Source organism: Hippocampus zosterae, chromosome 1 (assembly GCF_025434085.1).
Source record: "Hippocampus zosterae strain Florida chromosome 1, ASM2543408v3, whole genome shotgun sequence".
Taxonomy (NCBI): Eukaryota; Metazoa; Chordata; class Actinopteri; order Syngnathiformes; family Syngnathidae; genus Hippocampus; species Hippocampus zosterae.
Window position 1 is genome coordinate 22345764 of NC_067451.1, and position 25314 is coordinate 22371077.

Here is a 25314-nt window from a genome sequence, read left to right on the forward strand (position 1 = left end):
TGAGATGTTTACGGCACTCTGTTTCTGTTACAATTGCAATACTTCATAGTTTTATTTATACACATGGTATTTAAATAATATTGTAAACAATTTAAGCATCGTGATTAATTCACTGTGACTCCTGCAGTTGGGTGTGACTTAACAATGGGGGGTGGGGGGGGGAGTACAATACAGTCATCAAGAACCGGAATACTTTCACAACTACTGAATTAGTGAACTTCAGGAGTATCAATCTTTTTGCAGAAGATAGAGAAAATATGCCTGCGGTGACTGTGATGTTGTCTGTCTACATGTGCTGTTGCACCATTTGTGTTCAAATATCTAGCGATTAATTCTTTTGAGGACCGCTGACGTGAATGCCATTTGCGTAAATTCTAACAAGGAGGGAGCACCGTTGACGTAATTTATTGCACACTATATATTCCCTATAAAGTGCACTATATGCATGTGATTTTTGTTTTAACGGTATTTGGTGGAAAAAGTTGCAGAAGCATTTGGATGTGTAAAAATAACTTATAATTCAATATTGAGCAAATACTTGTATCTAATGATGTAATCGAACAGGTACATGAAACAAGGTGACAGCAAATAAATCAAAATGTTCTTAGTTCACATATTCTTTGGGGCAGCTCTGTGCACAAATCAGACTCAACCAGGAAAAACATTAAACAAATTACACATTTTAATAAGTTTATTCAATTTGTCAAACATTATACCAATCATAGTTCTGACATTGCTGAATTCAAGCCGTGTGATCATAAATGATCTTTAGTGTCCTCTATTAAATCAGTTGTCTGGATCTTTTTCTTTCCGTACTGTATTAATTAGCATTTCTGTTTATTTATCTTTGAGTATTCCCACCGTCAACTTCTGAGGGTTGACGGTGGGAATTCAGCAGTTCTTCCACTCTCTATTTCTTGCCCCACTAACAGGTCCTATTTTATAATGCAACATTCAAATGGTCAAATGCTCCAAATAGCAAGTTGTGTTCGATATCCAAACACATTTTATTGATGATCACCAAAACAAGCATTTTGCCAATGTCATAGTTCCATTATGAAAACACGCACACGGTGCCATTTTTCTTGACTTTATTGTGAAAAATCAAACAGACTGCTAAGATCAATATATATTGATACAATGTTAATGGCCAGTAGTTCTGTTCAGCTGCAAATGTGATTTTCGAACAATGTTGTTGGAAACCTGCAGTTATTCAGCCTGTGAAACAAAGTAACCCAAAAAAGTCTCTTCTATGAAATCCTCCTAATCATTACTTGTGCAATGATAAAGAGGTGTACAAAAGAAACGACTCCTTAAAGTGAAAACTAAAAATACAAAACTTTGGTCTGCTTCCTTCACTGGCTGCTTCACAAATACATTTTCAGCCACTGAGTGTAGGAGCACCCAGTTTGAAAACTGCAAGAACGACAACAACAACAACAAAAATCTACAAAAACAGGTTAACCTTGCATCTATTGAAATACACTGACGTCATAAAATAGAAACATGAGTCTGGAACGCGCAGTTTCTTATATGGTTGCTGAACATCTGCTTTGAAGGCACGTCAGCTTTTACCTCCCTTGCTTGCACATCATACAATATACAATGGAAACGACAAAACACATTGACCTTAAATACAGCCTTAATCAAAACAAACAAACAAACAAACAAAAAAGACAAGTTTACGCGTACTGTGCACAGCGGTAAAGGACTTCCTTCATTGGCGCCGACAAGCAACTGAACCAGGTTGAACCCTTCTCCCAAATTTGACATTCTATTCCGCCATATCCAAATTGTCACTGCCCCTGGAAAACTACACTTGATGCCTTAACTCTGCAGTTTGAGTGTGTATCTGTATATGTATATGTGTATGTGTGTTTGTGTGTTTGTGTGTTTGTGTGTGTGTGTATATATAACATATATATAATGTGTATGCGCATGTAGAGATCTTATGTCGTGGAGTGAAGTGGTCTTGAGAGGCTAGTCATCAAGGCACAAGGGTCAGTGACTACGGGCGGGCTAGTTTCGGGTCATGGGACTTCAGTGTGCCGACGGCGTCCTTCACCGCATGATAAATGATGTTTTTCACCTATTGAAGAAAAAAAAAAATTACGGTTATGGAAGCAATTAGAGGACAATGGGATGGTAGACAATATTACCATTTCAACAAGCACAGAAATGCTTAGCATCATGAGTGACCTGCCTGCAAACAACTCACAGTCTAGTGTGTACGATGTACAGAGATGGTAAATGCAGCTCCAGAGAGTAATAACCCTGCCACAGTTTGTTTTTCACCACAGGTGCTTCGACTCAAGCGGCAGGTAAATGAGCTTGTGGCAGGGTTTTTACTTTCTGCACCGGGATTTCCCATCTCTAACCATGTATTCAAACATAAGATGGATTTTATTCATGTTGGTTAGTCAGTCTGATAAAATTCCACATTACTGAACAAAACACCACTAGGGCCCAGTACCGTGCTACAAACACACCCACCATTACCTCTCAGTTCTGCTCGGTCATCATTTTCCAGGGGACAAATTTGTTTGGTTTTTTACTGAATGTTCGTTAATGCAATGATGTGCTTGTCCTGAAGACAGTGGTGGAAGTTAAAATAATGCAGCTACTGCAGGTTATATAAAATAAATTACTTTGACTTTATTTGCTATGGGGCACTGGTGTGACATGTTACGGTCTCTTGTGCACAAACAAAGCGCCACTAGGGGTCAGTAATGTGCTGCAAACGCACTCCCGTTACCGCTCAGTTCTGCTGGGTCATCGTTTTCCGAGGGGAAGTATTTTCTGCGGGAATTTCTGTTGATAATACAGTGAAATTGCTGTATTGTCTTTATGACAGTTGTGAACGTTAAAAGTTAAATCTTACATAAAATAAATGGCTTTGACTTAATTTATGGGCTCTGGGGCATTGGTAGTGTTCCATGCTGCTGTCTATTATGCACTCGGCATGGGTTCGATATCCCAGGGCTGGGTAGAAAATGGGTAGTTTGCTCAGGGAGGGTGTCTGGTGCGAAGCTACCAAACAAATAATGTGAGTAACTAACAGTGGCAATGCCGCATTTACAATGGAAATTGTTTTTCTCACAAATAAACAAACAACATGGGATTTCACAGACACTACCAAATCAATTTCAACAATGATTTGTGTAGAAACAAAGGGAAGACCCGAATCTACACCAAAACGTCTTTGTTTTTGTAGACATGGTTTGAGTAGGCTTTGCATAATAGTCATGCTAAAGCACACACGTCCCTTGGTGCAGTTTAACCGTCAGCCTGAAAAAGGGGCCTGTTATCTGGCACATCTACCTGTAGCTTGTCTTCATGGTTCGTATGAGTTGTAGAAAGGTGTCTGAACTCCTGCGTCAATCGGAAACAATGCCTCACATGCTCTGGAGACACAAAGTCCTCGGCCGCCTTGATACAACTGTACAAGTTATGCACCTGAGAGCAGAAGAACAAACAATGTTACGTTCATTGAAAAGTAAACAGACAGGCAGGGATGTATGAGGACATGTGCCTCCATATGCACATCTTTACCTGGTGTGGTGCTCCAGCAGGGATAAAAACGGCATCGCCCAGGAACTGCACAATGGCCCAGCCCTGCACGCCATATTCTTCAAAGAGTCGTCGGCGGAGAACCTGATCCAAGTACCAGCTCTGGTCATGAATGGGGTCGTGGTCGAGCGGGTTCTCCTGACCCTGCTCCTCTCCAACCTTGACAGAAAAACTCGGGTGTCAACTGAAAGCTTGCCAAGGTACCAATGCTGCCACCGATTTAGGTGGTCAGCGAGGGGCATTCGGGACAGTATGCAATGGCTGCTAACCTTGCGGAGGAGTTCTCTGATCTTCTCGGCGTCCTTGGCCGCATAGATGTGCCAGAGAGCTCCGGGTTTCTCATTTCCATTGTATACCCTCCTCTTTGTCATTTCATCCACATCTCCCTCCTCAATAGTGGTCATGACCTCTGGGCATCCAAATAAAACACCAACAAATCAGCAGAGTTTCTTACCTCCCTGCACCTTCTGTCTTGTTTTCTCGACGCATTTGCTATATACTATAGGAATCTGTTGCCTATTTGCCATTTCACTTTTGCGAAATGACCTATTCATAATTTGTACAATGACCACCTCAAAGCGGGTCAGGGTCTGGTTGTTTGAGCCGCACGAAGATTCGTTAAACAGTACAGGTGTGAATACATCCTATGTGAGGACTATAAATGTGATTGCAGGATAATCTTTTGCTTATAAATATTATTCACTCGGTGGTCTAAATCAGAGGTCCCCAACCCCTGGGCCACGGACCGGTACGTGGGTCATTTGGTACCGGGCAGCACAGAAAGAATACATAACTTAGATTATTTCCGTTTTATTCAGTTCACAATCTGAAAGATGTTTTATTTTGAAAAATTACCAGATCCTCTGTTACATCCATCTACAATATGTCACCCTTAACGCAGGTGAAGGCGCGCTTCTCAGTCACACATGATAGGCAGAGATAGCAAAATGAGTAAAAAAACAAAGGTCTTTGGAAAGTTTCTTTGGGAAGGGGGAAAGGCCCAGCCAGGAGATAGAGGAGGAGCCTACGACTTTCAAGAAAAAGAAGGCTACATTTAATAGACCGTGTCAGGAGTCTGACTTAAAATACGGATTGATCACAACGGGAGATTCCCACGCACCAAGCCCAGTCTGCATAATATGCGGCAATGCTGAGTCGTATTTGTGTTTTTTCTTATTTTGAAGGCACGTGTAAACATGATCACAGTGACCAGAGTGTGTTGCGGCCAGATAGGACGTTCCTCGTGTCGTGATTCATGTTTATTATTATGTTTAAAAAAATACCACGGTTTTCATGCCAGTCGTATCATATTATTTTGTTGTATTTATCCGGCTTTTAAAGGCCGGTCCCTGAAAATGTTGTCTGACATTAAATCAGTCCGTGAGGCAAAAAAGGTAGGGGACCCCTGGTCTAAATGACACCTAGTGCTTTCTTGTGAATGTATTTTGCAAAATGTCTTGCTCCAATGCCAAAGAGGAAAGGGGGAAGCAGAGTTTGTCTGCAATGTCATCTGAAGAATGGAATAGGAGAGAGGAGATGCCTGCCAGACATAATGGAGGCCAAGTCAGGTAGCCCTTCATTCAAATTTGGTTCCCACAGCAATGTTTTTGTGGTAGGTCGGTGGATGGGTGAGGAGGTTTTGCATTGATACGGAAGAATGTGACAACCGCAGGGACACTTTTCAATGATTATTATGATTTTGTTCATATCAATGCAGAATGGAGATTATCATATAACCCAATCATTGCATACATAATTGCAAATCAGGGCTAGCCGATGAATTCATCAATTAAAAGTTTGTTCATCAGGACAATTTTGTTTCAGCCACATTTTTCATCAGCTTCTGCAGCTCAAAGTGCCCCATTGACATCCACTGCTTCCACTAGCAACATGGTTAGAATCAGAATCAGAATCATCTTTTTCATTGATGATCATTACAGAAACGTAATGAAGGTAATGATGGGCAAATGAAGCACCTGTGATATCGTTTACTCCTGTAATTGGCATTCTTGGTGGAGTGAAAATGTCATAAATTTCCATTGCATTAGCCTTTACCTTTCAACCAAGAGCATCAGCTTGAGAAGTAAAAGAAAAGAAATCACAAGTGCTTCCTGAAGCTTCATTTTCCCATCGCTAGCTAATACAATACAAAATATATTTATTTATATAGAGGTCATTGTCAGCAACCTTTCCAACTCCACTAGAGACTCTTTAATTTGCAACTTATTCTTGCTACAAAACAGACAAGGTAAGGGGAATTGTTTCAATTGTGGCGTCACTCCCGCTGAACATTGCATCCCGTTTATCTGTTGCAAAAGCAGAATTAACTGGAATGGTGGACATTTTTGATCCGAGGTATTTGTTTTAAGGTCACAGGTACCTGTATATAAAGAAAGGTGTGACAATTCTCTTTCACCAAATACATATGGAACAGCCGTGCCATGCTTTTGACGGCTCCTATTAAAATGTTTGATTGCTGAATATCTAAATTTCATTAAGGATCATGTTTAGATACATATTGAGAAAATGGACACTTTCCAGTAGAAATCAACTATTAGCACATGATCTGTCAAATAAAAATATGAATGGCAAGTGTGGATTTTTTTTGCTGAAGTTGATGCAAATTAATGTAGAAAAAGAAGACTTGCTCGGAAAGATATAAAGTAAATCACGGAGGGCACTGTCTTTTCTAATAACTCTATCATTTGCTCTTCCCTTGAGCGAAGGAGGGGGTGCGGGGGGTGTTCTATATATTTTAAGGTCATTATCGCCCTGCCCTATTGCAAAGCGAAGAGTGGTAGTGGGGGAGTTAGTCAGGAAGAAATGCATGCTACTGAAGTGATACAACTGAAAGTCTACACACCTTTGCGTCCATTGATATCTGCTTCTGTGAATGAGAAATGTTGCCGTAATGAAATGGACAGATAGCCACTGAATTGTCTTTTACGGGAGCAGAGTGGCAAAGTGGAACAACAGTGTTCAGAATAATGTATGCCTTGGCTGTGTGTCGACCGCAGTATATGATTTATTGTTGACTCCCGCCAATTGAGCTACACAATTCACCACCAACTGAACTGGCTTGGCTCTAATTACTATTATCAAGCTCAAGCAATATAGTTGAACATTATGGATTACCGGATTGTGGCTTTGCTTTAAACCTCGAACTGAAACTAGTCTAACTAGAACTCTGTACAAGGATTTCTGAGGGAATTTTTGTTTTGTTTCTCGGAACACATTTATGAGGTCCGTGGTCCGTTCTGATCGTATTACAACCCCTGGCAAAAACTATGGCGTAACCACTCCTAGAGGAAGATCATTTTATTGTTTAGTTTTGGAGAAAAAGGGGAAAATCACAGCTACTCTGCAAAACAAGTTTAATTCCAAGTGCCACCGTTCTGGCTATGAAGCAAGAAGAAAAAACTAAATAGACCGGCCCTCTTCACACTGCTTCCGCAAAGACTGAAGCATAGAATCATCCACAAAATGTTGGCAAGACAAAAGAATTCAGATTCTGGGGAGGCCAGCCACTCCCACTGAGTAACAGTTGACAATGAAACTCAAAAAGTTTGTGCATGTATTTTTTGGAATATCATGGTGAGAAATGTATCTGAATAAACAATTCTGGAAAAATGCTGATGGTATAATACCTAATAGCATGAGCAGAGCACTCCTTTTCAAAATATCATAACTACCATAAAGTGCACATCTTTAGAGTGTGCGAGTTCACTGACCTTTCTCCAGGTCTCCTTCTCCTTGAGGTATCCCGACATAAACCATGACATTGACGGCATCAGACACATCAAGATGTAGGTTGGTGGTGCCCACCTTCCTGTCTTCTGTCGAGATCAGTCCTAAGAAAATCAACGATCATACAAAAGTTAGAGGATCAGAGATGAAAACAAAAATGCAACTACAGAGCAAAAAAAAAAAAAAAAAAAAAAAAGAGAGAGTGAAGATTGATTAAACTTGACAATGTTATCACACCATAAGCATTGTACATCTTGGGTCCAAGATCTGGTCGTACAAAAAAGTTAGGCAAACGGGCAGCAAGGTTTAGCCGGCCATCCCTTTTAGTATACTCTGGTAAGGGAAGGTTCTCCATCAAATCGTCAAACCTGTGACACGCACAGAAGAAAAACACAAACATGAACACATTTTCTAAACATACGTACAAGTCTGTTTGAAACGCGATGTAAAGAAAATAAAAATGTTTCCCCCTTGATGTTTGTCTCTTTGTCCTCACCGTGTGGGCATCATATCCCTGAAGTCTTCTCCTGGAGGCCAGTCCTTTAATTTCAATACCATTGGGTTACCTTCACCGTCTTTCAGTCGCTCTGTAGGTGATAAAAACATTTCAACATGTTGAAATTAGCTATGCAGTCCAAAGGAAAAAAACTAAAAAGCTCAATTCACAAAGAGGTATTGGGAACTCACTGGAGAGGATTTGGAAGCCGTCCCAAAAGTCTCGCACTTTCACATCAGAAATGATGGCACAGTTCCTGCAGTTGACCAAGTCGACATCCTGGTCCCCAAACTCCTCACTAAAGGCCTCAGGACGCCACAACTCAGCTTTCAGTCGTTTATGTATGCCTGACACCAAGACAGGCTAGGCAGAAAGGAAAAGGAATTGTAAATATACCAAAGCCAAAACAATGTTAAGATACTTTAATGAAAAATATTCCTTGTTTCACACGAAAGGAAAAACAAGCACTAGATGGAATTTGCATCTTTGTTCTTACTTGTCCCTGCTTCCAGCACTCTCTGAAGATCTTCCAGTTGTTGCTATTGCCGGGATCTTGGAGGCAAAGGAGACGCCCATCACAGAGCCAGGAGTGCGAGGTGTGTGGCTCCAAAACACTGAGCCCCATGATTCCCTCTTTGCGGGCACCCAACACACCAAGTTCGCTTCCCTCAGAGGCTCCGGTGCGGCGGCCTTCTGCTTTCTTCGTCTCCACGACTGAGGCAATGATGTGGTCCAAGAAGTTGGGAAGGCTGCTCTTCAGTTTGTCACTCTGAGGAAAGACAATTAGATATGCTTCACAAGCTATGCGCTTATTGAACATACTTTAAGCCTTTTTTAAGTCCTGTGTTTTTAGGGGTTTCATGCGCAACAATTTCAAAATATTGTCATTTTCAGGCTCATAAATTAACCAGTACGTGGCAACCAAACCGGTACTGTTCTGCCGCACGCACACGCACACACAAACAAACAAAAAGAATTGACACTTACGCTTCCAGAGGTAAAGACGGATGGGAACGGTACGACACTCTCTCCGTGTCCTTGGGAAAGCTTGCCAGGTCCAGAATTGAGCAGGTCCCGCAGACTAGAACCTTCAGGTTTGGACTGTGTCACGCTGGAGCCCAGCAGAAGGCTGTTAAAGAGCTTGGGGCTGGAAGCCGAAGGCCTTGACAGGGCACCGAGTGAGTCTAGCCCAAAAGGAGGTCGACTTTCCCGATTCATAATGGCGCGAAGAGAACCAGATTCTGAATGGTAGGAAGAGAGTGATGTAACTCTTTCAAATTCATTCATAACAGTGGTGCCGATTTGTCTTTCGCCTCACCTTTTGTGTCATCCTTGGATTTCTGTGTGGCCAAGTCTGCAAGCCAGTGCAGAGCGGAGCTGTTGCCCTCTCCCGATGGCCGTAATTCCTTAGAGGAGGACTGTACAAGGTTACTGAGGGATGATGTACCACTAGTGGAGTTGCTGGTGCTGCCCACACTTTCCCCTATCCCGCCACTGGACGATACCGCCGTTTGTGTCATTTCAGTTTTGAGAGTTGATGTTTCGCTTTCTGACTTTGGCGTTGTGCCAACAGCAGAGGCTGTAGCTCCAGGGATGACACCATTGTTTGGCGTTGTCTGTTGAGACAAGCAAATCAACCATAAGAACGCATTCAACGCCAAATGTGACAATCGTGACAAAATGATGCACCTGGGTAATCCCGTTGGGGGCACTATGGCGGACAAGGGATTTAGTATGCCGACTGGCACACGGGCAGTTGGCTTTAATACCCCACTTGCCTCTTGCTAAGTGCACCATGTCACCTATGTTGTAAAGAGCTAAGAGAAGCAATGAGCATAAACAACCAAACATCAGGACAACAAATTTACAGCTCAAGCTTAACGTATCAACGCAAATAGTTACCTGTCCCAGGGATAATCTGTGTCGGCATGAGGTTCTCTGGCTCGTGAGGTTGGCCTTTCGCACACTTCAACCAAGAGAAAACATCATCCACTGGACCATCTTCTAAATCTAAAATATAGAGCATGCTTATAACACACCACAACGAAAACATCCAAGTATTTGAGGTTGAATTTACGTGTATCGTACCTGTAAAATGGGGAACCTAAAGTGACGAGGAACATTTACTTAAAGCCCACGATCTATGAAGACTTACCATCTCTTGGTCTATTCCTGCGAAGTCGATAGCAGTCCAGACACACGCCAAAGCCACACTTGCGACACACCCAGTGGATGTTGAACAAAGTGGTCTCACACACGTCGCACATTTCCCTCACTCCTCGTACCGCACGTTTCCATGCTACTTTCTCTGTAGAAGCACCAAGGCAAGTAATGTCACTACAGGAGAGTCCACTCACATTTGGGTAATCTGAATAGTTGTATGCAGAGATGCCATCCGCCTGTAATCGCCTGTCAGGAACATTCTGGTTATTTTGTCAGGAACATTTTTAATTTCGTCAGGAGCATTTGCGCGTCAGCCTAAACAAAAAAATGCCACTGGGAAGAATCCAAATACACTAATATTTTCTTTACAGTTTGTCTTTTGCATTGTCTTTGAGTAGTTTTCAGTAATGAAATAAGGCTAACTTTTGTTGTTTCAGTATTGATTTATTCAATAAAATGTCTTGCCACTGACTATACTGCTAAATATACATTAACGTAGCGACAGTTTCATTAATGGAATGACACATTCCAAGAATGTTCAGGTTTTCCCACTTGACACTTAATTTGCTCTTCATAGATGACTACTCTCCACTGTAACACAGTCTCTGTGTAAATTCAGTACCAGCCATTTTCAGCCCCGCCTTATATACTGTGTATGTGTATGTGCGGAACCGTGAGTCACGGCTTGGAATTGAAATGGATTTCCATGGGACAGGAGAAGTGAACCAATCTCTTTTTTCGTCAATGGATGCTACAGCTTCTTGTTGACTTTGAAACTTAGCTTGTAGCCGACGTGCACATTTTGAGCATGACGTCTCTGATCCACTGGTTAAAGGACACTTTGATTCTCTCCTCTTTCATCTCAAGCTGCTTCAAACAACAAAGCGTGTGATGGAAAAGTGGTTAGAACTGCATGACTGTCCGTGTCTTATGTTATGTGTCGTGTTTATTATTTTACTTTATGTTAACTGTTTTGTTAAGCGCTTTGTTACAGCTGCCGCTGTTGTGAAAGCGCTATATAATAAATCAAATTAAGGGGGGGCTGAAACTGAAAAGAGATATGTCTTTCGGACCGTTTCATAAAACATGGTTCACTTTTACCAGAAGTCTTACTGTAACTGTGTTAGAGCGGAGAGTAATCATCTATGAACAACAAATTAATAAGTATCAAGTCTGAAAATCAACACTGGGGGGATATATACTGTGTGTGTGTGTGTATGTGTATATATCTATATATATTAGAGATAGATAGATAGATAGATAGATAGATAGATAGATAGATAGATAGATAGATAGATAGATAGATAGATAGATAGATAGATAGATAGATAGATAGATAGATAGATAGATAGATAGATAGATAGATAGATAGATAGATAGATAGATAGATAGATAGATAGATAGATAGATAGATAGATAGATAGATAGATAGATAGATAGATAGATAGATAGATAGATAGATAGATAGATAGATAGATAGATAGATAGATAGATAGATAGATAGATAGATAGATAGATAGATAGATAGATAGATAGATAGATAGATAGATAGATAGATAGATAGATAGATAGATAGATAGATAGATAGATAGATAGATAGATAGATAGATAGATAGATAGATAGATAGATAGATAGATAGATAGATAGATAGATAGATAGATAGATAGATAGATAGATAGATAGATAGATAGATAGATAGATAGATAGATAGATACAGTGCCCTCCATAATTATTGGCACCCCTGGTTGAGATGTGTTTTTTAGCTTCCAATTATTTTATTTTTTTTCTAAATAATATGGGACCTTAATGGAAAAAAAGAGAAAAATCCAACCTTCAATACAAGTGCATTTATTCAGTGGGGAAAAAATCCCACATAAAGAAATAATTATTTGACATCAAATCACCTGTTCCACAATTATTGGCACCCTTAACAATTCCCAGGAAATAAATATAATTGAAGCATTTCTGTCATTTCTACAGTAGTTTACAAAGTTTACCAGAGTATGTAGGAACATTTAATTAGTAATTCATCACTTCCTGTCTCCCTGGGGTATAAATATGACGTGACACCGAGGCCATTTCTCTTATCCACTCTTAAACATGGGAAAGACAAAGGAACACAGCATACAAGTGAGGCAGATGTGCGTCGACCTTCACAGGTCAGGCAGAGGCTACAAGAAGATTGCCACTCAACTGCAGCTGCCCATATCCACTGTGAGAGGAATAATTAAGAAGTTCAAAACAACTGGAACAGTGGTAAACAAGCCTGGACGAGGAGCCAAGTTTATTTTGCCACCACGCACAGTGAGGAGGATGGTAAGAGAAATCAAAAGATCTCCAAAGCTCACTGTTACAGAATTACAACAAATGGTAGCATCCTGGGGTCACAAAGTCTCCAAATCAACCATCAGGCGCTGTCTACACGCCAACAAGCTGTTTGGGAGGCATGCACGGAGAAAACCTTTCCTCACTCACAATCATAAACGCAAGCGTCTGGAGTTCGCCAAGCGGTATTGGGGCTTCAACTGGGACCGTGTGCTTTGGTCAGATGAGACCAAGATTGAGCTTTTTGGCAACAAACACTCTAAGTGGGTCTGGCGTACCACGAAAGATGCGCATGCTGAAAAGCACCTCATACCCACTGTGAAGTATGGGGGTGGGTCAGTGATGCTGTGGGGCTGTTTCGCTTCCAAAGGCCCTGGGAACCTTGTTAGGGTGCATGGCATCATGAATGCTTTGAAATACCAGGACATTTTAAATCAAAATCTGTTGCCCTCTGCCCGAAAGCTGAAGCTGGGTCGTCACTGGGTCTTTCAGCAAGACAATGACCCTAAACATATGGCCAAATCTACACAGAAATGGTTCACCAGACACAAAATCAAGCTCCTCCCATGGCCATCTCAGTCCCCTGACCTCAACCCCATTGAGAACCTGTGGGGTGAGCTGAAGAGGAGAGTACAGAGGAGAGGACCCAGGTCTCTGGATGATTTAGAGAGATTCTGCAAAGAGGAATGGCTGAAGATCCCTCTTTCTGTCTTTTCCCATCTTGTGAAACATTATAGGAGAAGATTAGGTGCTGTTTTGTTGGCAAAAGGGGGTTGTACAAAATATTAACACCAGGGGTGCTAATAATTGTGACACACATTATTTGATGTCAAATAATTATTTCTTTATGTGGGATTTTTTCCCCACTGAATAAATGCACTTGTATTGAAGGTTGGATTTTTCTCTTTTTTTCCATTAAGGTCCCATATTATTTAGAAAAAAAATAAAATAATTGGAAGCTAAAAAACACATCTCAACCAGGGGTGCCAATACTTATGGAGGGCACTGTAGATAGATAGATAGATAGATAGATAGATAGATAGATAGATAGATAGATAGATAGATAGATAGATAGATAGATAGATAGATAGATAGATAGATAGATAGATAGATAGATAGATAGATAGATAGATAGATAGATAGATAGATAGATAGATAGATAGATAGATAGATAGATAGATAGATAGATAGATAGATAGATAGATAGATAGATAGATAGATAGATAGATAGATAGATAGATAGATAGATAGATAGATAGATAGATAGATAGATAGATAGATAGATAGATAGATAGATAGATAGATAGATAGATAGATAGATAGATAGATAGATAGATAGATAGATAGATAGATAGATAGATAGATAGATAGATAGATAGATAGATAGATAGATAGATAGATAGATAGATAGATAGATAGATAGATAGATAGATAGATAGATAGATAGATAGATAGATAGATAGATAGATAGATAGATAGATAGATAGATAGATAGATAGATAGATAGATAGATAGATAGATAGATAGATAGATAGATAGATAGATAGATAGATAGATAGATAGATAGATAGATAGATAGATAGATAGATAGATAGATAGATAGATAGATAGATAGATAGATAGATAGATAGATATATTAGAGCTGTCAAACGATTAAAATATTTAATCTAATTAAAAATGCAATTGTCATAATTAACTCAAATGAACTAAAAAATTAATCGTGATTACTCACATATTTTTTATCATTTCTGAATTTCCTTTTACATTTTTGTCCTATTTTTCCCCAATGTTAATGCTCTCATCTACTTGGAATCATGAATCAGTTTTCTATGTGCCAAATGCAAATATTTACTGAAATAATTTCAATTTTCAATTTTACATGAGAACATTTTTCACATGGAGCAGTTGTTCACACAATCTCTCACACAATATTACTGTCCATCAACAACAGTGAAAAAAAAAAATTGTCACACAACAGCTGCTCTAACAGCTTTTTTTATAAAATCAAAACAGAGCAATATAACATTATAAAGTGCACATCTACGGTAAACTAGTACTCAGCCTATAGTGGATTTAAACCATGGTTGCATACTTCGTTTTTCTCAAGTTTGCTTTGAACACAGCAGTCTGTTTCTGTCTGTTTGTTGAATAACGAGACACCGGACACCAGTATTCATTATGTGCCGCTGTATTCAAAACTGCCGGCCGTACAAACAAGCGCAAGCATTCCACCGTGCTGCTGGGGCAAACCATTCTGAAAGATGGGGGTTTCACTCCCCCTAACACAGTCAGGCTATGTTGATTGTGTTGGTACTTCTTGCGCGGAAGTCTCTCTACGGTTTTTGTGTCTACCTCATTTCGGATGACTACACTTGGTTCGATGACAACACTGGAGACGTTTTATTTTCGCTAGGTCGCTACCACTGCACCGCTGAACTTTCGTTGTCATGTCACCGCCTCTGCGCACCGTCACTGTCAGACGAACACAGAGAAGCTCCACCCGCTCTATTTATATGGACACGGAACGCTGTAACCTTCCACACAAAATAGTTCCAAACAAGTAACAATCGCATCAGTGGCATACATCGTATACCTGTATGATGCAGAGAGAGAGAAGAACAGGTAACTTTGATCTTGTCAGTGGAGCAATCTGGCAACTTTTTAAAAGTAAACTTTCCATTCATAAACTCTTTAAGTATCCGTTTTCGGTGTCTCGCGCTGCCTTGGCTGGCAAAACAGACATGGGCGTGGACTTCTGCAGCGCGCTTGTTGTTTTGTTCTGGTGTATTTATAGAGCAACGTAACATCCGCTTGTGACGTGTGCCGCGTTAATCTCGCGAGAAAATTTTTAATCCCGTTAAAATTCATTTAAATTAATGCCAATAAAAACGCGCTAAGCTGACAGCTCTATATATATATATATATATATATATATATATATATATATATATATATATATATATATATAAACGAGAGAGGGAGAGAATGTTTATATATAGATGTATAAGGGGGAGGGGCTAAAAAAGGCTGGTACCGAATTTAATGGTAGCTTAGTGGTTTAGCATGGCTTCATACTTTTAATTACTCCTTTCATGACAAAGGCACTTGTCAGAAGTGTAGCTAATTCATAGCAATAGAGGTGATGATTAGTAACTTTTACATGGAGCTGCCCAAACTAGTCAGACAAGAGGAAAATGCAATTACCATGACCAACAAACGGTACAGTATTGCAATTCATTGGTACAGTCCAAATTTTGCGACTCGTTCGCTCAGTGGCAAACTTCAAACTAACCCAGCTCGCATTATATCGTCTCCAGAACACTCGAGTTATTCGTAGCAGCGGAACCTGTGGCAACTGCCCATAACAAAATATGGACAAATCGGAACACTTGGCATCTTGTGTATATGTCCCAAGAACAAATATGAGATCTTTCTACATACGGTGAGGTTCCACCATCATCATGGCCTCTTTCTCGGACATCACCAGCTGGCAGAACTGGTCACCCACATTGGCCAGGATATACTTTGATGTATCAAGGTCAAGCCCCTCTTGTACAGTGGGTGCAGGTAGCCACAGACCCATTGCCATTGAGTCACTCTGCTGGGGGCTTAGGAAACCTTCAACACGTAACATACCCTTACGAGTGAAAGCCAACCTGGTGCCAATTAAAAGAGGGATGAAAAACGATCACCAATTATCTGTCATATTGTGGAAAACTCATCAGGTGTACAAAACAAATACTTGCTATAATGGTGTACCTTCGAAAGTGAAAGAAACGACAAGCCACATTTGGATCATCGTCATCCTCACTATCATCATCAGCAATGCGAGATTTACGGTAGCGCTCCAGGCGACACTCCCGGCACTTGTGCAAGTGAGGGGCCACATTGATGCACGAGCCATCCTGGAGGAAGGACTCGCCAGACTGCTTGAGACGGCGCACTTTACTTTGGTCTTTCAGCACAGACTGGCCCACTGGAAAATAAAAATCAATGTTAAATACGTTCGATCAAATGTTACGCTTCTGACTTTCTGAGACCAAGGTTACCTTTGAAAGGCTTATTTCGTGGACGGCTTTTACCAGCGCCTTGTATTTTAGCTTTTTGCATCATGGCTCCATCCTTCCCAGACTGTGATGACTCTCCATGGGTTTGGCCTTTGTCTGGACCCTCCTCATTCTCACTCAGGTCTGATAGGTCGCTGTTACTGCTTAGGTCAGAGTCACGCTTGGTTGATTGTGCTCTTTCCTCCAAGGCAAACTTCTGAGTGGGGTTATGCTCAAAAGACACAGGCAGCTGATCCATTCTAGCGGGGCCAGTTGTTCCAAAGACAGCGTTGCCTGCTCTGGCAGGACTAGCTGTAACAAAAACAGAGCTGCCAGAAGTGGATGATGGCATTTCCCCAACTGCCTTTTCTTCTTTTATCTGCGTGTCTTCATTCTGCGCCCTTTGTGTGGTGATTGGTGGTGGACAGTTTGAAGAGCTGGGGGAAGCAGCAGATGAGAGTGCAGCAAAAGGGGAGGACAGAATTCCCTTAGGTGGCTCTGCCATAGTGAAAAGATTGGGCTTGTTGTCCGAGGCGCACTCAACTCTGGGGAGTCCAACAAATGGTGTGTGTATGTTTTTGTCCCCATAGGCCAAAAACGGATTCGCTGGCTCTTTCGAGCCCTGCAGAAAGAGGTTCTGATGACTCTCTGGGGGATTAAAATTAGACGGCATCACCACGGCCCCTGTCAAGGCACCGTTATTACAACTCTTCAATGGGTTTGGTAGTCCAGATGCTGCTGCAGAAGCCCCAATGGCAGATCCCCTTCCAGCAGAAGAGCTTCCCATGCCTGGAAAGGCAGGTGAAGAGTTGCTCAGCACACCATTACCTGTTGGATGAATGTCAAGTGTTTTGGTCTGCTCTGGCTTTTTCATCCCTTCTGTAGCAGACTTGAAAAGGCTTGGGGGTTCCTTGTTAAGGGTTTCTGACACGGCAGCAAAGTAATTTGTGTCCTTGGACTGGCTTTGAGCACCAGCTAGGCCTGGGTTGGAGTCAGGACTATTTGTCATGCACTGGAAGAACAAATTTTGGTCTTGTTTGGATTGAGTCTCAGTTTTATCTCTACCAAAGCCAAATCCAAAGGGTCTAGAAGCGTCCTTGGAGGTTGCAGAAGCAGTCACGGCTCCGTTGGTCTGTGAGGTAACCTCTCCAAAAACAGGAGCAGCAGGCACAGCTGCTGGAAGCCGAAAACCCAATGCAGTCTTAGTTGCCTGTAAGATAGGAAAATCCATTGCAGATGCAGTAGGTTGATAGCAATGCTGCATATTTGATTATGAGTGAGCTTGCATCCTGGGTAGTGAAATAATATCAGTGTATCTCATTAGAGATCAGGAAAATAAGGTTCGAACAGGGGCTTATGCTTACGGTACAATTTGGTTTGAGAAAATAGAAAAATTTTAAAATCATCGTCAAATAGGGGTGTCCTGATCCGACCATGTGAACGAAAATCGGGATCACGTGATTTCCAGCTGAGAAAGATCGGTTTTATTATTTTCACAAAGGTCACAAGGCTAAAAATAATCCAAATGTCCAAATAGAATAGTAGAAGCTTTGTTTTATTACTTTGTTTGTAATACCTACTTTATTACTTTGGTCCTAGCTCCGTGCAGGTCATTCACGACGTTCCCCCGAGTGGGTCTGGGGTTTTTGACCATTTTGAGATCTTGCATGGAGCCCCAGACCATGGTATATTATCAATGCTCTTGTATGTCTTCCATTTTCTAATAATTGCTCCTACAGGTGACTTTTTATCACACGACACTGCTTACCTATGGCAGATTCAGTCTTTCCAGCCTGGTGCAGGTCTACAATTTTGTTTCTGGTGTCCTTTGACAGCTCTCTGGTTTTGGCCAAAGTTTAGTTTAGAGAGTGCCTGTTTTTGGTTGAGGACAGGCATCTTTTATACCAATAAAGAAGTTCGAACAGGTGACATGAATGCAGGTATGAGGGGTGGACAGAGGAGCCTGTTACAAGTCTGTGAGAGCCTGAAATCTTGCTTGTTTGTAAGTGACCAAATACTTGTTTTCCACCATAATTTGCAAATAAATTCTTTAAACATCAGACAATGTGATTTTCTACACCCCCGCTCCTCATTTTATATCGCATAGTTGAGGTACGTCTATGATGAAAATTACAGCCCTCTCATCTTTTTAAGTGGGAGAACTGGCACAACTGGTGGCTGGACCCAAGACTTTTTTGCCTCACTGTAAATCAAATTTAACAAACACAGAATTGCCTCAATTGATGGTAATGCTGATATGGGCCATTCAACCAAATTGGTGCAATTTGCTTTGCCAGGCAATTACATGGAAATACATTTTTATAAAGCGTCCTGCAGATATGTATTGTGCTGAAAAGTTAACATTCAATTAGTGTGTCATGGCTATAGTGCTAATTACTCATTTTATGGTAAAACCCCAGTAAGAGTCTCAGTACAAAAAACTGACGTGATAAAACCATCTCTGAGATGAACCAATACACATTGAAATGTATTGCTGAGGTATTGGTTCGGGACTTTGTATCGGTAGACACTTAAAACCAAAGACTCGGGCTTGGACTCTGATGCCAAAAAAGCATGATCAGGACATCATTGTAATAATCCAAAGATACCTTCCAAGCATGGCCCTGGGTAGAGTGAGAAATATCTGAATGACATTACAGACAACCCCCTCTGGAAAAAGGAAAAAAAGAAGCTCAACAGTCTCAGCAGCATACTGTGTCAATAGAGATAGGTCTGCGTCCTGTATGTGTGTGTGCGTGTGAACTGAGCACAAGAATACCAAGACAATCATGTCTCTTTACAGGCACAGCAAGATGTTCATACATACAATATAAAAAGGTACAAGAACTTGTGGCTGTCTTACCTCCGTCTGGCTTCCCCAAGTGGGAGCCTTTGCAATAAAGCCTCCAGAGCCAGACAGCGCCACACTCGGGCTGTTGTCAGGCGAAGACCAAGAAATGGTGACAGGCCCGGGGGAAACAAGGGCTGCAGTTTTGGAAAAGGATTTTGAGGCATCTTCTCTGACTGGTTGTTGGGATGGTGAAGCTTTATGGACTGGGGCTCCCGGGACCAGGCTTGGCATCTGGCCTAAAGAGGGGAAAGAGGTGGCGGAGAAGGGAGAGGGTGCTGGTTTGAGGGGAGGAGGGGTTGGAGTATGTGAAACTGAGGTGGTTGAGTCCGCTGCCCCTTGTGTGGCGAGCATCCGACCATTTTCTTTCACTTGGGTGTAATAACGTGTTGGGTTGGCATTTGACTGGTCCATCTGGACAGAGGAATTGGCAGGGGGTGACACTTTGCCTTGAAGAAAGCTTGCCTCCAAGGTGCCGCCATTTTTGGTTGTACTGCTGACTCTTTCACCAGAGTCTCCTCTGCACACATCTGCCCCGTCAGTCAAGTTTTTGTTAGAATCATCACATCTCTGCTCGTCGGGTCCCAATTCTCCCGCTCCTTTAAAACGCTTCAAGTTCATGTCTTCCTCCTCAGAGGCAGTTCTACGTCTGCGACTGTTATCACCCTTCAATGTTTCACTGTCCATCTTTCGGCGGCCATTCTTGCCAAGCTAAAAACAGTGATTGGAAGTTATTTTAATACAAGTATTAAACAGTATCCAAAAGGTAAAATATGACAAAGGGTAGAGGGCGGGACAAAATATCAATATTGCAATTTACTGTATCATTATCTCTCAAAACACGGTAACAACAACAAACATAAATTTAGCACCGGCAGAATATTGAAACTGTGTGGACATTTTCATGATTTGGACTTTGTCATGTGCGGGGAATTACAATATCTTACTCTTGGTGTAAATGCCGAGCATCAAAGTGACCCATTACTACTTGTGAAAAAATTGCGGCAAATTTGTGAGTTACATTGCCCTTTGGACTACAGAAGATGAGAGAATATAGCCCTGTAAATAAAGAAAAAGCATGCATTGATTTAAAAAGCCTTACCTCTTCATCTCCCAGCATGACATGTATGACACGGGGATCCACCAGCTGCTTTTCTTTATTCTACAGCAAAAATGTGTCGTGTTAGTGGGAGCATTATTTCTCAATTATTTTTACGTCAACTGTCAACAAAAATCATCACCTTATCCAACATAATCTCCATTATGTGTGAGATCAGGTCATGTTGTGAGACAAGTCCCAGGGCCCAGCATTCCTCAAGCTCTGGCTGGTACACGCACACCCTTCGTCCTTGAATTGTGTATGAACCTGCGCAAAGAAAAGTGAGGGTTCCCACCTTTGCAGATCTTTGTAGGGAAAAGTGGATCTGGATGGTATATGCCATTTAAAGCCATATTTAAGGTGGACTTGGTATGATAAAAGGAAATAATAAAATACAATGCAAAAAATGTTTCCAAACCTTTGCCTTTTTTTAGCAGTCATAAATGGAGCCACAAGACACAAAGAGCTTGCAAGTTCTTACCCTTCCTGAGAATCTCTTGCAGTTCAAAATCACTTCGCCAGCTGGAAATGGCAGTTTGCACCGAGGGCTGCTCCAACAACAGGGGATGTCTTATATCTTTCTCAACCTGCATAAGAACACCAAACGTATTCAGTGTCTCAGTGCTTTCATGCTCTTCATAGATACATCATCCACTAATTGAATTTTACCTCTCATGTCAATTTAGTTCAAATGTCCGCATTGTTTCGTCCATGTTGTATCATGGTTTAGATTGTCATCATTTAAAATTAGGCGAAAGGCAAAAAATACAACTAAAAGAAACATCTACACACCTCAAACCTGTGGATAGACTTTTTATCAGGAAGGAACTCAAGGTTGTTGCTTCCAAAATACTGCACCGGAAACACAGATCCTAAACCCACTCTGTCCACTATTGAGTGGAACGCCTACAGAAAGAAAGAAAGAAAAACATATACCACTGAATTTAGCCTTAGACTTGGCAGAGCAACTTGCAAGTGGGAAAACGCACATTTTAATTCAAATGACTCAACCTAATTAAGTAGTCATATCAGAACAAGGCAACAACACACATCAACAATAAAGGTCATGTTATATCAAGTCAGATCAAAATATTCAAAGCCCAAGATTTGGCTTGGGATGCACGGATAGCGATACTCGGGGGTTCAAGTTCCACTTGCTTGGTATCCCCTCATGTTCAGACTGAGATACAACATCACTCAACTGCCTTGTGACAGGCGAAAAAATCTAGGTGAAATATGTGGCAAGGCTGTTCGAAAAACATTAAGTTGAAAGTTTCGATGTCACTAATGCCAAGTTGTCAACCTAAGGGTTTTTATTTCAATTAGACTTACATACACCATAGTCAAGAAATGTGTTCATTTAAAAAGAAGACTTTTTCATCACAATTCTAAGATCCTGTTGGCATGGTCATCATGATCAACTGATACATCGGTGCATCCCTTTGAGAAATAACACTGAAAGTGAAGTTGGGTATTTCCTTTTACCCCCATTAGTTTTGTTTTTTTTTTTTTACATGTGACTGGTGGACTGATGATTTTTAAAAAGTCAGTGTGAATGCTAAGCAGATTGTAGTAAATACTGTACTGTATGTGTACCGTGTATTGTTTTGGGGTTTTTTTCTCCCCCCCGAGTTTGGTGTGAAAACGTAATTCAATTTCAAGTGTGAACACTGCCCGACACTCACCAGAGCAGGCCAGGCTGCACTTGAGCCGGAAGAAGCACAAGCAGCACTCCGGTTGGCCCAAACGATTGAATCTTCCACTAACAAAGCCTTAACGGCATCATCGTACACCTGCACCCACGAACACCGTTGCGACGCATTCTCAAACTCCACAAACACCTGCAGTTGACAACAAGTCAGTTACTCAAACAATGCAAATAAAATATCATCCTAGCGTCAGTGTGTATGTGCTTCATGCAACAGATAATTCATTTTGAAGAATAAAAAGCAGTGACATCAGATGGTATTTTATGCATGCGTGTTCTTATTGTAAAGCTCCAAAGTCTTAGCAAGGAGTCCGAGGTTATGACCGGTGTATAATCACATATTTTGAGCACTTACAAATATGTTTTCACAAGGCTCAAGAAAACACATTTACTTCAAGCCGTAGTTAGTTATTCATTTGTTTTATACATGTGGCTTAAAAGTGTTATAAAAGTGCATCAAGATATTTTTAGAAATAAAGATTCAACTACTGCATTAGGTTGGTAGAGGTAGTCATAGTTCCAATTTCCATACAAATTGTGATTACTTCATCATTGTAGGCTAAAGGATTTTGAAAAATAATCTAATTGCCATTGCAATTTAATATGCAATTTTTTTCAATGATTTCATATTGGCTTCAGTCGATTACCTTCAATTTCTAAACTTTTTACTTGGTTCTCTTATCCATCTTTATATCAAACCACTACCTATTTAGAGTATTTGTCATGACGTATTTTCATACGTCTTTATTATGGATTAATGTTTCTTAATTTAAAAAAAAAATGTTGACCACAGAGGTTAATGGCTGTAACAAACCAATTGGATCTATTGTGGGTGTCAGGCGGAATCCTCACATTGCATTTTCAAAGAGCGCAATTTAACTCAAGATTGGTAAGTAATTTGTAAAAATGACACACCCACGTGGGGACTGACGAAATGAATACCGTAGTATTGTAGAGAAAAGAACAAATCAAACAAATGTGGACATAGGTTTCAACCCGATGTCAGCCATATGTTCTATACTTTCAAAATAACTGAAATGCGGAAAATAAAACAATGTACCGGTATTTACAAATGCTGTATTTGTATCCATGAGAAAAAAGTGTGATAAACATAAATGTGATGAAAACCACTGGAAAATTGAGCAGTGTTTGATACTTGAAGAAAACCACTCATGTCAACATAAAGGCCAGTTCCACATTATAGCCTCCATGTCAGTGATGTATGATATCAGAACACAGTCGGAATATTCATAGACAGGTGAAACCCATTTGCTCTGACTTTGTAAAAATAAGAATAATCTTCCATTCCATTGCAGTATTCCTGAAAGTTGCACTGTTTCCATGCTATCGATGCTGTTGTGCCCTATTTAAAGGTGGAGAATTTTGCATAGTGACATTTGAATGCATGCCTCACTCCGAGTAGTATTCGCACTCAAGTTTTCTTTCTTTTTCAATTGAGATACAAAACAATTCTGGGCATGTACCTGCTAACACCAGACACTGCTCATATCCTTAAAATTACATTTTTTTGCACGTAAAATTAGTGTAAAAGTAGGGATGCAGTTTTTCCTCATTGAAAAAAATATAGATAATAATTACCATCAAGGACAATTACTAATTAGCTTAAACTGGCCTTTTACACATTTCTGGAGTCTTGTTTTTGCACTCAAGCACACTTTGACATCGAGGTTATCAATTTCTCGTTCATCTCAAGTTCATGTTTCACTGAAGGAGTTACAAGGGTAATCAACTCTGGTTTTCTTATCTTTGACAAAACGCCCCCCCCCCAAAAAAAAAAAACTCCATTAGAGAGAGCTCTGATGTTGGTGGTGGCGAAAATAAATGTAAAAGCAAGTACGGAAAATGAAAGCATTGATGATAAAAATAATAATAATGCAGGCAAGTAAGAAATCCGTAGAACTTATAAATCTGTACGTTAAAGCGTCCCTACTTTTGCAACTTCTTATGGATGCATGCATTTGATGTATAAAGTAAAATCCGCGTATGTACAGGAAATTGAAAAATCGTGGAAGATCATTCAATAGATTTAAAAGTTGTATTATCCCCAGTTAGGTTTTCTAATGGGTTTAATTTATGTAGGTCACCCACCTCAACGTCTTTCTTTGGCAACCATACACAGCGTAGAATAGGCCGTCTTTGCTAAAACAATTCCAATCTAAAAAAAATAACAAATTTAAACTGTCCTTGTTTATGAACATTGACGATCTAAATAGCTATGTAAAGTGAACTGCTTCGCAAGTTATAAGGCCTTTAAGTGGACTAAGACAGCTAGCAATCAAGAAGCTAATACTACTTGTCAATGTAGAAGGGGAGCAAAAACGATCTAATGGTCTTTCTTTGGCCAAAAATCAATGCGAGCTATGGTATTTCCATCTATGTGGTGGCGATTGAGTAATATCCTCGAAGGTGGTTGAGACTAGTAAACATGGTAAAAAAGCGACCATTGCGAAGGCCAGAGAATCCTCGGTCTCGAGTTTAAAGCGTCAACTGGCTGCCTGTGACGTTAGCAACAATGTCAACAAATGTAGCCACGCTAACACAAGCGCCAGTCGAGTGAGGAAAAACAACAACAATTATGAGATCGTTAACCCCAGCAGGTTGTGGTTTGGTTGCACTGTATGACACCACACCGTATGTAAACACCGACCGTCAGTCCCGCAGCAGGAGTTGATGTCGGCTCTCCTCCGCTAGCCTCCGGGGCGGCCAGGCCGATGACGCTCACCGCCCGCACCGTCCCCCGCAGCCAGTCCTGGGCTCGCGGCGTGTGCTGCGACTCTGATCCGTTGGCAGCCCCGCCGTCGCCGAGGAGCAAGAGTAGACGCTTCCCGATCAATTCAAGAGACTCCCCCATGTTTTGCCCGCAAACTAGCCGCCTCTATGGAGCCAGCATGAACGAACGGTGTGAACTTCCTCGCTCGGATGCGAACTCGAAAGTCCGAAAAGACAAACAAGGAAGGAGGTAAACAGCCGATGGCGGCCGCTAAATGTACCGCTAAACTCACCGCTAACTGGAAATCGCGCCGTGCACCTGGCGGCACGGAATGAACACGGAGGAGATGTTATTGTCCTCGGTGTTGTACGCGACTACCCTGCTAGGTCCGCCATTGAGCCCTGCAACAATCAAACGCACTCCTCGTAGGCAACCAGCACTGCGGAGACACAGATCTTGTCTGGGCGAGCAGCGATCTCTAGTGGAAATATTGTAAATAACAATAGGAACCACTGCGGAATGGTGACTGCTTGTTGCGGGGAAAACGCAACCTCCCCCACCTCAAAAGCACTCCCTCTTT

The 25314-nt window shown here is 41.1% G+C and overlaps 1 protein-coding gene across 2 annotated transcripts; it reads right to left on the reverse strand.

The window, feature by feature from the left end:
- Positions 1 to 1074: 1074 nt before the first annotated feature.
- Positions 1075 to 25192, reverse strand: kdm3b (lysine (K)-specific demethylase 3B). Of its 2 annotated transcripts, XM_052079888.1 has the most exons (25): positions 24672 to 25191; positions 21981 to 22136; positions 21088 to 21201; positions 20777 to 20882; positions 20438 to 20562; positions 20299 to 20358; positions 19212 to 19907; positions 16352 to 17558; positions 16062 to 16278; positions 15744 to 15958; positions 9969 to 10121; positions 9716 to 9823; positions 9503 to 9630; positions 9132 to 9429; positions 8801 to 9054; positions 8310 to 8582; positions 8005 to 8176; positions 7814 to 7904; positions 7555 to 7685; positions 7302 to 7421; positions 6434 to 6457; positions 3840 to 3979; positions 3553 to 3729; positions 3322 to 3456; positions 1075 to 2089 (listed from the first exon to the last, which is right to left on the reverse strand). In XM_052079888.1, exons 1-25 carry the CDS (start codon positions 24873 to 24875, stop codon positions 2009 to 2011), a joined length of 5385 nt encoding a protein of 1794 aa, XP_051935848.1. In that variant the 5' UTR covers positions 24876 to 25191; the 3' UTR covers positions 1075 to 2008. The 2 variants fall into 2 exon arrangements, with proteins under 2 accessions (XP_051935848.1, XP_051935857.1); XM_052079897.1 differs by lacking the exon at positions 6434 to 6457 and having other exon boundaries at positions 24672 to 25192.
- Between the last annotated feature and the right edge of the window lie 122 nt (positions 25193 to 25314).

Bases quoted from the DNA above. Each gene is read 5' to 3' on its own strand.
- kdm3b (XM_052079888.1), bottom strand. From the start codon at position 24,875: ATGGGGGAGTCTCTTGAATTGATCGGGAAGCGTCTACTCTTGCTCCTC. The intron at 10,122-15,743 runs GTATGTAGAAAG...GTGCTTCTACAG, and splicing joins GATGATGGTGGAACCTCACC to AGAAAGTAGCATGGAAACGT. The intron at 3,730-3,839 runs GTTAGCAGCCAT...TTTTCTGTCAAG, and splicing joins TCAGAGAACTCCTCCGCAAG to GTTGGAGAGGAGCAGGGTCA.